The sequence below is a fragment of the Poecile atricapillus genome, chromosome Z (assembly GCF_030490865.1).
Source record: "Poecile atricapillus isolate bPoeAtr1 chromosome Z, bPoeAtr1.hap1, whole genome shotgun sequence".
NCBI classification, from domain to species: Eukaryota; Metazoa; Chordata; class Aves; order Passeriformes; family Paridae; genus Poecile; species Poecile atricapillus.
In genome coordinates, this window is record NC_081289.1 from 57,808,068 (window position 1) to 57,820,855 (window position 12,788).

The window sequence follows — 12,788 nt, forward strand, 5'->3', positions numbered from 1 at the left end:
ATGCTTATAAGCTCTCCCTGTGAAATGGCACAAGAGACAAGATGAAGATCTGATTGCAGGATGCTTGCTCTGCAGTAGACAGGAAGCTGTTACACATGGCAGTAGGCTGTAGTGAAAGTCCTGTATTCATCAGTTCTAGCGAGTACTCACATAATAACTATGAGCTATTGCGGGCATGTGTTAGCCAAACCTACTTTCCATCACTTTCTAAACTAGTTTACATAGTTGATGCAAGTATCTGTCAGAAAGACCTGTTTACCTGCTTTTGAAAAGTGAAGTTGACATAGCTCTTCCTTTAGAGGAAAGTGTGTGTGAGAGAGGGGATGTTGTTGGGTTGGGGTTTTTATTTCATGTATATTCCAATACAACTGAGTGCTAGTATTCCATGCTGAACTGAAGTACAGTTTACAAGGTTCTGGGGTTTTGGTTTTCTGAGGGTTGTTTGGGCTGCTTTCGTGGCTTTTTCACTGACTTAAAAGAAAAATAGGCATGACAACACATCAAGGTATTAACATCTTAAAAATTTTAAGGCACATTCCAACAAAATAAACTTTTATTGAATGCAATATTAAGCATTCTATTTTATTTACGGGAACAGTGCTTCCCTCCCCCAACAGAGAGATTCCCTTTGACAATTTCCAAAAGCTGTATTTCAGTTACAGAAATATTTCTCATGATTAGAAACAACAAACTTCAGTCTAAATTTTCCTTGAATTATGAAGTGCAACTGAATTCTTCCAGAAGATAATAGTTTTCAGTAGGCACTAGAATGAGAAGCCTGCAAGTTGTTTACAGTTGCTGGGTACAGTGTTATGTTCATTCAAATTTTATACTAACCCATCTAGAGTGTTCTTTTAGAAGAATTATATAAAAAGTGGGATTTAAGAATAAAGAAATGCAGCTTAAAGATCAGGTTGTCACCATTTAAAAAAAAGTCTTAATGGCAACCTGTGTATTTCATACCACTTCCACAGTATGTCAGCTAGCACAGACTTAATCCAATAATTTAAAACTTTAGGTAGGAATGTCTTTTGGTTCTGAGTGTGGATCATAAGTCAACATGTTCAGTATGTGAAGGCTCAGTTGTTTCACTCTCTACTTCCTCTCCTGTGAAACAAAAATATCACAATTACAATACAAATCTACTATCAAATATACATATATAATTAATTATATAAATATAACCATGACTTTTGAAATTAGGATTTTTTTAAAGTGAAACCCAAATTAACATATTTACAAAGAACAGAGAAGCAGTTAAGCCATATGTAACACCTACTTGCACTATTCTCCTAATCTAAGCATGCATTTAATTTTTTTACTACATGCAAACAAAATTTTTTCAAATAAACTTTTATAATTCTATTAGTGGAAGTAGAAAAACAAAAACAGCACAGGCACTTCTATTCTAGGCTTTTGTTTTCAGCTATTCACAGTGAATTTCCTCCTTTCTACACAACCTCTCAGTAGTAGTTCCATTATTTGAAAAAACAGGGCAAGTCTTACTCAAAATTGTTTTTTATAGTAAACTGCTCAGTTCAGATGTTAAAACAACCTTTTAAAAAGCAGAGCAATTTTATTATACTGGGAAAATCATCATCTAAGCAAAAAAAACCTAAGCCAATTTGTCAACCTTTTATTTTCCTTTTAGTCTCAAAATGTCAAACCACATTAACAAAGGTAGTAACTGATACCCTGTGTATCTGTATCAGAGAAGTACGTAACTGATTCTAAAGGACTAATAGCAGTGAGCACTGAGAGTAAAAGAAATGAACTGAGTGGCCTCGAGCAGCAATACAACATTCATCTTTACAACTTAATAGTACAAGTTGAAAAATCAGTCTTGGGGACAGAAATGGGAGGACAAAAAAACCACCCAAATAAGCTAGGAAGTAGAAAGAAAACAAAGGTATGAAATTAGGTGTCTTTCATCTATTCTCCTACAGCTATTATTGCAAAATAATCCCATCTTTCTCCATGGAATTGTAAAAGAGGCCTAGATGGAGTAATGGAACATTAAATGAATACAGTTCTGTCCATATGGGCCAACATATCCTAGAAAAAAATGATAGTTGAATTTTTTGGCAAAAGGTATAATTTAAATGAAATTAAACAGTTCCCTGTGACTGACAGATGGACGTCTTCCCCATTTCACCTTAACACCACCTCTGGCACTCACATGATCACAAAATAAACAAATTCAGTTTTGTTATAGAGCAGAGAGAATTTGTAACTCTTTTTTTAATTTGTAATTTTCTGAGATTTCAGTGAGTTGAAGATTGCATGCAATCAGATAAACCTTTAAGTCACTACAACTAATGATAAAGGAAAAAACTGGGGAGGACAAACTCATTTTTATGACAGTAGAAATTTGCTAGCTCATTTTATGTAACAAAGCCAAACCTTTAAGTGACTTAAAAACACAACCTTGAGTTAAGCAAGAATGTGTTAGTAATGCAAGAACAGAATGTTTACGAACATAAACTATCTTGAAGTAAAAAAACACAGGTCAGAGTGTGGCCTACACTACAAACTACTGATACAGACTACAGCTGTACAAAGATGAGAAATAATACAGAAGGGTTTACAAGTAACTAGACCCTTAGACTTAAATAAAACTCAAAGTTTTTGACGCACCATATTTTTTTAATTGTTTTAAATTGTCCCTTAAAAGCTACTTGCCTGATTTTACAGTTTGAACACATGTTCCATCCTTATCTTCAAACCCTTCTGAACATACACACTTGTAACTACCCGACGTATTAACACAGTCTTGATTCTCATTCATGCAGACCTTTTCAGGAAGGTTACATTCATCTATATCTAGAGATAGCACAGGAAAGAAAGAGTCCACTGCTGTTATTTTGTTATAAAACTTTTTTGTGCTCAGTCATATAAACAAAATGCTGTTCAAATATGACAAACATTGAGGAGCAGAATGCTGCTGCAACAGATTTAACTTCTGTTAAAATAATCTAATTCTTCATGATTTGGACTGTTTCAAAGTTATTCAGGTAACATCCAGTACAGTTGTTTTTTAATGTTTTGCAGGTCCCTGTATGGAGAAATGTATTAAACAGTTATGTTTGTCACAATTAGGCAATTTGTCTTAAACTACTGAACATTTCCCCCACAGTCATTTTCTATTTATGCCATCAAAGTATAGCTAAAGGGAACAGAGCTTGTAAATACTACATCAGCACAGTTAATAGCTACTTCAGATTATGCTCTTTCCCACAAAGGAAGTCTAATTTCATGTTACAATTCACCAAGAATGACTATCATTTGAACTTGGACACTGATGGATTATCAGAATGCCTGTGTTTCTGTTACAAAATGAATAGAAACACAGATCTGATGAAGTAGTAAGTAACTGACAACAGACTCATGTAGCTGTTTCCTGAACCTACTATAAAAATACCTTGCTCCTTTGTACCAGTGGTTCACTTTAAGCCTTGTCAAGCATATTAGCTGGGTAATACAAAGGAAGTTATTGAGAACATCTTTGCAGCTAATACCAGAAGGACTAGGTCCATCTTGATGGGAATGAAAGCTGAAGCACACAAATGTGAATGTAATTCTGAGCTCCTCAGCATGGCTAGAGTGCATAGCTAATCAAGAGTGAGTTAACCAGCGTTCTACTAGGTACTGCTAAATCCACCAACCTGTACACTTCTCATCTTCCTTTACGTATCCAGATGAGCAGGTCTTACATTTTTCAGAACCTTCTCCTGTGCAATCTACACAGCTGGCATCACATGCTAAAGATAAAATATGTTATGTGTAAAAAAAATTTGTTTATCTGGGGTTTAAAATACCACCCTCAAAGTCAGACAGCTTACCCACATAAGGAATCACAGACTGGCTTGGCTGGAAGTTGACCTTAAAGATCATCTAGTTCCAACCCCCCTTAGGGGGTTGGACACTCTTCACTAGACCAGGTAGCTTGGAGTTCCATTAAACCAGTCTTTGAACACATCCAGGGACAGAGCATTCATAACTTCTCAGGTCCAGTGCCTCAACTCTCTCATAGTAAAGATTTCCTTCCTAATATATAATCAAAGCCTACTCTATTTCAGCTTGAAGCCACTCCTCCTTGTCTCGTCTACTACATGTCCTTGTAAAAAGTCCTTCTCCACCTTTGTTGTAGGCCTCTTTAGGTATTGAAACGCTCTGGAGCCTTCTTTCATCCAGACTGGACAACCTCAGCTCTCTCAGCCTGTCCTTATAGGGAAGGTGACCCTCTTGATCAAGATTTTCACAGCTGTCCTCTGGCACTCAGGCAGGTCCATGCCTTCCTTATGTTGGAGGCAGTACTCAAGGTGGGGGGGGTGTCTTACAAAAGCCAAGTAGAAATAACCAGAAATCTCTTGTTTTGCTTGTACAATAGGTCTAAAGCCTCATCATCCCTGTGCCCAGTGAGGATCAGACCACACTGTACCAAATATATATCATGCATTTTATAAGCATTACCTCTAGCATTAGTTTAGGATTCTAGACAGTAAAATACAACAGCAAATTGAAAAGAAACCTTTGCAAGAGAAAGATCCATCTGTGTTCAAACAATACTGGTGATCTTTGCAAGGAGAAGAAGCACATTCATCTAAATCTGAAACATAAAAAGTGACAAGTTACTTAAAATAGTAGTCAAGATTAAACAGACAGATGCTATAAACTGACTGCATTGAGAATAGTTGTTGCAATGTGTTTGGAGTCAGGTATGCAACATAGTGGACATAGAACTACCATGGTAACACAGTTTTGTTCAGTTTAAACCTGTATTAGAAAATCAAAATCGATTCTCATATGCTTTGTGATGACAATTAGAGATATATCAGAAATTCAAGAGCTCAAATTAAATAAACTTCCAGTAAACCTGTGATCTTTGTCATTTTCAAGTCATGCATTTATGCAAACATTTTAACAAACAAGCAGACAGACAATTGTTTTAGAACACAATTTTCTTCTGTACTCCTACATTACCAAGTTATAGAATTCTTCATATAACTAAAAAATTTATACTAATGCACATACACGCACCTCTTAGTATTCTACACAAAGCAAATTGGAACAAATCAGGTTAAGATTAGCAGCAGTCAAGCTGAAAACCAATTCTACTGCAGAGTTAAAACATGCAAGTCTTATGATTTTGAAGAAAGGGTGCAACAGTATTTCATTAAAAAATTCAAACAAAGAAATACTATTTCAGTCCCTTTCTTCCTGTCATTGCTGTCACTCTCATCTTGCTGCTGCGCCCATCATTCCTATTGATTACTCAACTGATTTATAGTTCAGTAGTGGCAATAATTATTTGGAAAAAACCCAGCTGCACAGAAGACAGTACCAAAGCATCTTAAAAGTGCCCTGGGAGTGCTCAGTAGTGGCCCAAGCAGGTATTGCAAGATCTGTAATTCAAGCCCAGTTCTCACTGGCACTTTGAAAAGGAAGCAGTGTTCATGTAATTTCTAAGACACTGTTTCCGGGCATTATGTTAGAGGTCTTTAAATGGTCAAATTCAACCACTTAAACAGAATGTGTTACTCTCCCCTAGTGCTTTCCTGCACTGGGAGTATTTTTAGTGTTCACATTTTTCCTGAAGTGTTTCACATCGCCTCATAAACCAAGTTAAATGCTAAGATAAAAACAGGTAAGAGATTAACGGAAGCACTGAGCTTGATGTCTCCTAGTATTTCTGTCTAACAACAGGAAAGGTTAGCACCTCATGGCTTTTAGTGACTTGTTGAACTCTACCAGGGTTGAGCATTTACAACAAAGTTATGTGAAGGTAAATGTGTAATTAGTACAAAGTAGTTAAGTTTATGAATTTTCTACTAATTGACAAAATGGCTGAAGTCAAGAGCAGGACATTGTTTAGCATTCAAATAAACACCAAAAAAACTCACGTCTAAAAATAAACACCCCACTTGCTGTTCTATGTATTCCACTAAACTAAAAAGACATACAGTGAACAGTATGATAACCATCATCACCAGGCAATCAGTGGTAAGAAAATACTGTTTTCCTGCAACATGAAACAAATTGGGAAAAGAGAGACTAATAAAATTGTAGAAATCTAAACTGACAGATCATTTCCACAGAATACAATAAAACTTGGAAGTGATGTTGTCTAATCTTACTAGCCATTGTTACTACAAAACCTGTTTGAAGTCTGCCAAGCATTACTCACCCACACAAGCTCCATCTTCATTTTTAATCCAGCCTTCTTTACAGTCTTGGCAGTCCTTGTTACTTGAACCAGTACAAGTCTTACAGGCAGCATGGCAGGCTGGTAGGAGAAAATTACAACCTGAGTTTTGTTGAGAGATCCCAAGACGAGTTCTGGCACACAAACTCTCAGAGAAAACTTTACCTAGCCTTCATTGGAAGACATCATTTTTTAGTAGCTTCAAAGTCCCATTCACAAGATGGCACCTCTCTAAGTTCAAGATTTAATACAGAAACATCCAGCTATCTGAGCAAAACAACTGCGAAATCCCAAAATATCCCTGGAAACCAAATCTAGCAATTACAGTTATTTGCACCACTGAGAACACTGCCATGAAATTCTAGTGACTGGAAGTGGCAGGTCCAATTTCTAAAATATTTGGAAAGGGGAGATCAGGAAGGCAAATTTAGCTCAGCCTCTCAAGGCTGGGACATGAATTTAAACATAAAACTCTGCATTTTTTTTCCTAATGAATCGTTAAACTACCTCATAGCTAGTTTGCAACTAGCTATGAGAGCAACGTGTAAAGTGATTTAACTCTAAAGAACTTCAGAAGGAAATATACTAAAAATCCAGCTGTGTATCCATATTGTACACATGTATATATATATACAACATACACATATAACAGAACCTATGTAACATTTGTATGTTACATATTGTAATCTAAGTATGCTATATATTGTAATCTAAGACAAATCATATAGAAGAAATACTACACAACCAGATTAAAATAAAAAACCCAAACAATATAGACTATTTAAAAACAAGCTTATTAGATCCCAGGGTCAGGATGTAACTGTTGCAGAATTTAACCAAGAGTCTAAGAACAGCTGAAAATCTGACCAATGCAAAATTTTATTCCTACAACCTGACTTTGTTTCAAAATTAAATTTAGGCGTATCTAACTGGAATCTAAGTCATTTGCAGTACAGATCAACTGTTTCCATGCCCATTGATTCCATTTATGATTATCTGAGACATGAGGAAAAACTCAGTCCAGTATGCAGTAATTTCAGCTCAAGATCTTAACAGTACTTTGGAAGCAGAGAAGCAAAGATTTTTATGAATTCAGCTTCTTAAAGCAGAAAAAAACAATTTAAAAATCAAGGGCAGTGTGGAAGGATGACTTCGCAAAACCTTAGAATTCCAGCCAACTGTCTTTTATGCTTAAAGCTGAGTGACCAAACTATGTTTTGTTTCTACATTTGTTAGTTACAACTGCTTTTATTTTTGCTTGCAAAAACTGAAGAACTAACACAAAGATAGAAGCATGTGTTAAGACTTGGTTACCTGTACAAACAGAGTGCGTTTCATTTCTCAAGGAACTGAAGTAACCACTAGAACAGTCCAAACAAAATTGTCCTGTGTACTCCTTTTTACAGCTACATGAGCCATCTCCACCTCGGGTACCATCACCATCACAGTGGCCATTCCCATGGCAAGGTCTTTCTGATCCACCACGACAAGCTAAAAAGGGATCAAAAATATTTTTAAATCAGATGTTTAAGGAAATAACTTCTGACCTTCAGGCACAAGCATCCGAAGTCCATCCCTCTTCACAGAAAAGAAAAAAAAAAAAATTTAAAAATGTCACACTAAATTCTTCTATTCCTTCTTTAGAAGGATATAATTTCCAAGAGTCTTTTTCACCCTTGAGAGTAATCAAAAGTTTTGCAATAAGGCAATGCTCAATAATATATTCAAGTACAATGGAAACGCAAACGAATCTCCCAGAAAGTTCAGTTATCAATTTGATTTTGGGTAAAGACCATGGATCAAAATTTTATTTATTTTCCTAGCTTCCTGAATAAAATCGGTATTTTTATTTTTTTTTTATCTCTGAGACAGCTCATATCACATTTGTAAAAGTCTACCGGCTATCATTTAGATCAATATAGAGAATAGAGACTTAATTTTTACCAATATATTAAGTGGCCAAAATTGATCTCTTAACAAGGTACAGTTTTAGAGATTTATAAATTTTACCAGCTTCAGAGGCAAAAATATGTCTCATCACTTTTGGTCAATTATTGTTGTCCAGAGAGATTCTGCAAGACCACCTAAACAACAGACTTCGTGTTACAGAGAGCCTTTGAGGATGGGTCAGGTGTGGATATGAGCATCACATTGATTGTTTCTCAGTACCTTTGACAGCTTAGTACATTACTACATGCCCAGAAGACTTTTATTCAGGCAGGATATTCACAAGGTAGCCAGTCGGTTTTGAGGCCCCCAGCAAGTACATACTACACAGCAGCCTGTGTCTCATGCAAAATATCATACATCATATATTTGTCCATGACAGTAAAGACTGAAACAAACAGGTTAAAAAACTGTGTCTGCCACTGAATTTTTCAGAAGAAAAATTACCAAGGCAATCAGGTCCATAAGTTCCAGCAGGGCAGCAAACTTCTATTGTTTCAATGCAAAACCACTTAAACAAATCTGGATACTTCTTCTTTCTGCATATGAAAGACATTAATTTACAAACAAAAAGAACAAATATTCTTTAAAAGCCAACTCACACAACTGACACAGCACAACAGAGGAGAAACCTATTGCACATGACAGATTAGAAACCTATTTCTTCCGATAATTTCAGGAATCAATTTCTAGAAGTAGTCCTCCAACTTGAAAACGCACCTTTTAAAATACAATACTATTAATAAGCTCTGTTCAAATTTTATAGATCATATTTAAGAAGAAAGTGAAATAAGAGCAACAAATAAAATCAATTCATCTTCATACATGCACACACCCCTTTTTTTAAACACCTTACTTTTAGGGAGGGCTTATATATAGTTTAGACAGTCTTATTTATGTCTTTCTCTCATAGATAATTGCTGTACCTTTATATCAAGTATACAGAAGACAGCCCAGAAGAGATGCCAACATTTGTTCAAATTACTGGCAACTTGACAATAGGGTTAAAATTTCTCCCTTTTTGTTTTAGAAGACATATTTAAAGTTAAGAAGTTAGTTATGTGCTGCTTGAGCACCAGCATACAAGCTCCCTGCTCCTTGCAGGAGTTCCTACACTAAACTATGTGAGCTAGAGTGTCCTCCAGATGATTCCTGAACTCTGACAGGCTTGGTGCTGTGGGGAACCTGTTCCAGTGATCAACCACTCTTTATGTAACAACACGTAAAAAATACCTAAGGTGTTGATGGGCAAAGAAACTGTCTTTGGAAACTACCACAGAAACTGAATGACATTTTGATACTTTAGGTTAAAGAAAGGAAAGCAAATTATCAATTGCATGCACTCAAAAGGTCTATTAAAAACAGAAACTTTCCAAAACCCAATGTGTTTTATGAATTGTTTTGATTATTTTAGGAAGTCTACTTTGTCAAATTTTCTAGTTTAAGACCAGTTCCGCAAATTTTAGCCAAAATAAAGACTTTGGGTTGCATAGTTTACCTTTCTGGAAGGCATGTCCTAGGAGGAGCACCTAAGGACTCTGTGCTCGTCTAGAAGGAGGTGGAGGGGGTGGCCTCATTGCCCTCTGCAGCTTCCTGAGGAGGGAAAGGGGAGAAGGAGGTGCCAATCTCTGTTGTACTTAATGACAGGACACAAGAGAAGGGCTCACAGCTGCACCAGGAGAGGTTTAGACTGGACATCTGGAAACATTTCTTTACCAAGAGGGTGATCAAATACTGGGACAGGTTTCCCAGGAAGGTGGTGGAGGACCCAAGCCTGTCAGTGTTTTAGAGGTGTTTGGACAATGACCTTGACAACATGCTTTAACTTTTGATCAGCCCTGAGATGGTCAGGCAGTGGGACTAAGTGATCGTTTTAAGTTCCTTCCAACTGAAATACTGTATTTTCTGCTCTGCTATTCTATTCCCTTCACAATGTGTTGACACATACGCAATCTTGTATAGTTAGGTAAAAGGATAAAGCAAGCAGTCATTTAAAAGTAAGTGGAGGATCAAAAAGCCTTATCCAGCTATGAAACATTATAACAGCAGTTCACCCTATTGAATTTGAGCTAATTAGGAATGCTGACAGTCTAAATTAGTGAAAAATACTTAGAAGAAATGTGATTTGGAACTAAAAAACCCAAACATTAAGAAATTTAAATGTTACACTGCCATCTGTGCACTAATTATATTCAAGACTGGTATACAAAATACTTAGGTATAACACAATTCCCAGTCTGACTTAAAATGCAGGTAGAAAAGTCTAACTACTACTAAAAACTACTCTACCATCTTCAAGAGATCCAACTTCTACACTGAATAGCACCAACTATTCTTTTGATTGCCAGGAGAACAAAATGTAGTTTCAGGAAAAAAAGCAAGTAAACAAAAAACCCACAAGAACCAAAAAGCCTCTTGCAGTTTTGTGTCAAAGGAAAAGAATAAGGGACTAAACTTCAAAATTTTTCAATGTTAGTTTGCCTTGACAGCCTGCTGGTAACTAAGTAGACAGTGTGTAAGAAACAAGTGTAGATCCTTTGGCACAACACTGCTGGAATTGAAAATCAAAAAGAACATAGTACAGCAGCACATGATACTAAAAGTTAGCCTGAAACTAGCTGTACCCAATGGCAGCTCTTGAAAGACAATAAAGAATTACTCATACTGCTATTGTACAGGCACAAGGTTTAACATTATTAGTTCATCCTTCTAGATAATTTACTCACACAAAGATCTCCACCAAGAAAATGATACTTACAACTTGAACCACCATTTCTCTATAAGCTCTTCATGTTCCTCAACCATGTTGTTACATTCGAAGTTACTACTGTCACACAGATTCTCTATGATCTCTACAAGACGAATTTCACTATAAGCAGAGAAGGAAAACTGTAAATTTAATTTAAACGTTCAATACAACTCAAGACCTGGCAGAGCAGTCAGACTTCAGTGAGAATATTTCACCAGTTTATGGGGTGCCCTGGATTAGTTTAAATACATACCAAATATCAGAGTAAAGAACTAATAAACTAATAATTACTAATAATTACTTCAGTGATTACTACTATGACTAATAACAGAATTAACCCCTGTTGTTTTCAGAAATAAGACTAATAAAGGCAATAATAAGGTGTTTGAGTCTTTACTATAATCTTTAGATTACAATGTAATGCAACATTATAATCATTAAGAATTTAAGGTTCGGACAAGAGAAACCTTAGCTGCCAAGTTCAATACATTAAGCTCCAAGCAAACACTGATACACAGAGCAAACACAAAATGCAGCTGAATAAGAAGTGCTGAGACAGCATACCTGGACTCATACTTTGACAGCGTCTTCTCTTCCCAAGCAGTGTTTCCACCACCGAAGTTTTTTTTAGCTGTATCTGCTAAACCCTACAAATAAAAAGTACCAGAAATTACACAGGGTTTGTTTCTAACAAAAATTAAGGGTAATCACAAATGCTTACATGAAATTGTGAAAAGCACCATGCATAAACTACAGAAGAGCTCTCAAGCTGCTGATCAAATTCCTGAATGAAAGCAACAGCTAATGACAACATGAAAAATGAGAAAGTGTATGTTACAGGATAACATGATTAAATTTCCCTAGTGCGTAAACAAGGCCACGTTACAGCCGATTTACAAAAAAAAAAAAACCCAAACAAAACCATGTATGTATGAAACTTTACACCCTTCTCCCCCAAGTTCTTAGGAAATTTATTTATTACCATATGAGCAGAACCTCTACTTCATTCAGTTTTGATAACAGCCCGGTCGGCACCACGTTGTAAGTTAAGCACACAAGCTTACAACAGGGCGATCAGCACAGCTGATCCCAATCGTAGCCAATGGTACCACACGACACCTCGCAGAAAACGCCGCAGCTCAAGTGACCTGGCGAGCCCGCAGCAGCCGAAATGCGTACGGAGAGTACAAAGCACCGCTCACCAGGCGCAGCAGCCCCCGCTGCCGGCCCAGAATTTACTGTGCCACACGTACGGCTGCTGCAAGTAGCCACAGACAGTGAATGTTTGGGTACGAAGCTTTCACCAGCACTTCCTATGGAGCCGGACACGCTCCAATGGAGCCAGCCTTTTTGTACAAGAAGCACCACAGCACCTTTGGCGGCAGAGATGTAGCCCCACCCGCCTCAGCACTGCGACCGCTGCCGGAGCGGGACCCGCTGCTGCCCCACCACAGGCCCGGCCGCCGCCCCTCGGCGCCGCGGGCGCGGAGCCGCCTACGCCGCTGCTCGGCCCCGCCGGGAGACCCCGCGAAGCTCTGCTCCACCGCGGGGCCGTCCGCCCACACCCCGCGACCCACCTGGTTGAACCTGTCGACGATGCCCCGGCAGGTGGAGCACGCCAGGCGCCGCCGCTCACCGGCGCCGCGGACAGGCGGCGGCAGCAGCAACAGGGCGGAACAGAGCAGCACTGCCAAGGCCACGCGAGACGCTCGTGGCGCGGGGCCCGGGCGAGGAGAGGGGCCGGGCCCCATGACGAGGGCGCGGGACCCCTGGACGCGGAGCGGGGCCGCCCCAGCCGAGCCCCCTCAGCACCGGCGGCCGCGCTCGCCCCGCCCCGGCCCGGCCCGGCCCCGTCGGCGGCGGCCCGCGAGCTCCATTCAGATTTCC

General features: G+C 38.4%; 1 protein-coding gene across 1 annotated transcript; it reads right to left on the bottom strand.

Annotated features, from left to right (window-relative positions):
* Nucleotides 1-535: 535 nt before the first annotated feature.
* LOC131573461 (cysteine-rich with EGF-like domain protein 2-A) lies at nucleotides 536-12,774 on the bottom strand. The gene is made up of 10 exons (XM_058827441.1): nucleotides 12,479-12,774; nucleotides 11,466-11,548; nucleotides 10,911-11,021; nucleotides 8,600-8,691; nucleotides 7,520-7,696; nucleotides 6,188-6,286; nucleotides 4,532-4,609; nucleotides 3,666-3,761; nucleotides 2,683-2,823; nucleotides 536-1,107 (listed from the first exon to the last, which is right to left on the bottom strand). The coding sequence occupies exons 1-10, from the start codon at nucleotides 12,650-12,652 to the stop codon at nucleotides 1,049-1,051; spliced, it is 1,110 nt and encodes a 369-aa protein (XP_058683424.1). The 5' UTR covers nucleotides 12,653-12,774; the 3' UTR covers nucleotides 536-1,048.
* Nucleotides 12,775-12,788: the final 14 nt, after the last annotated feature.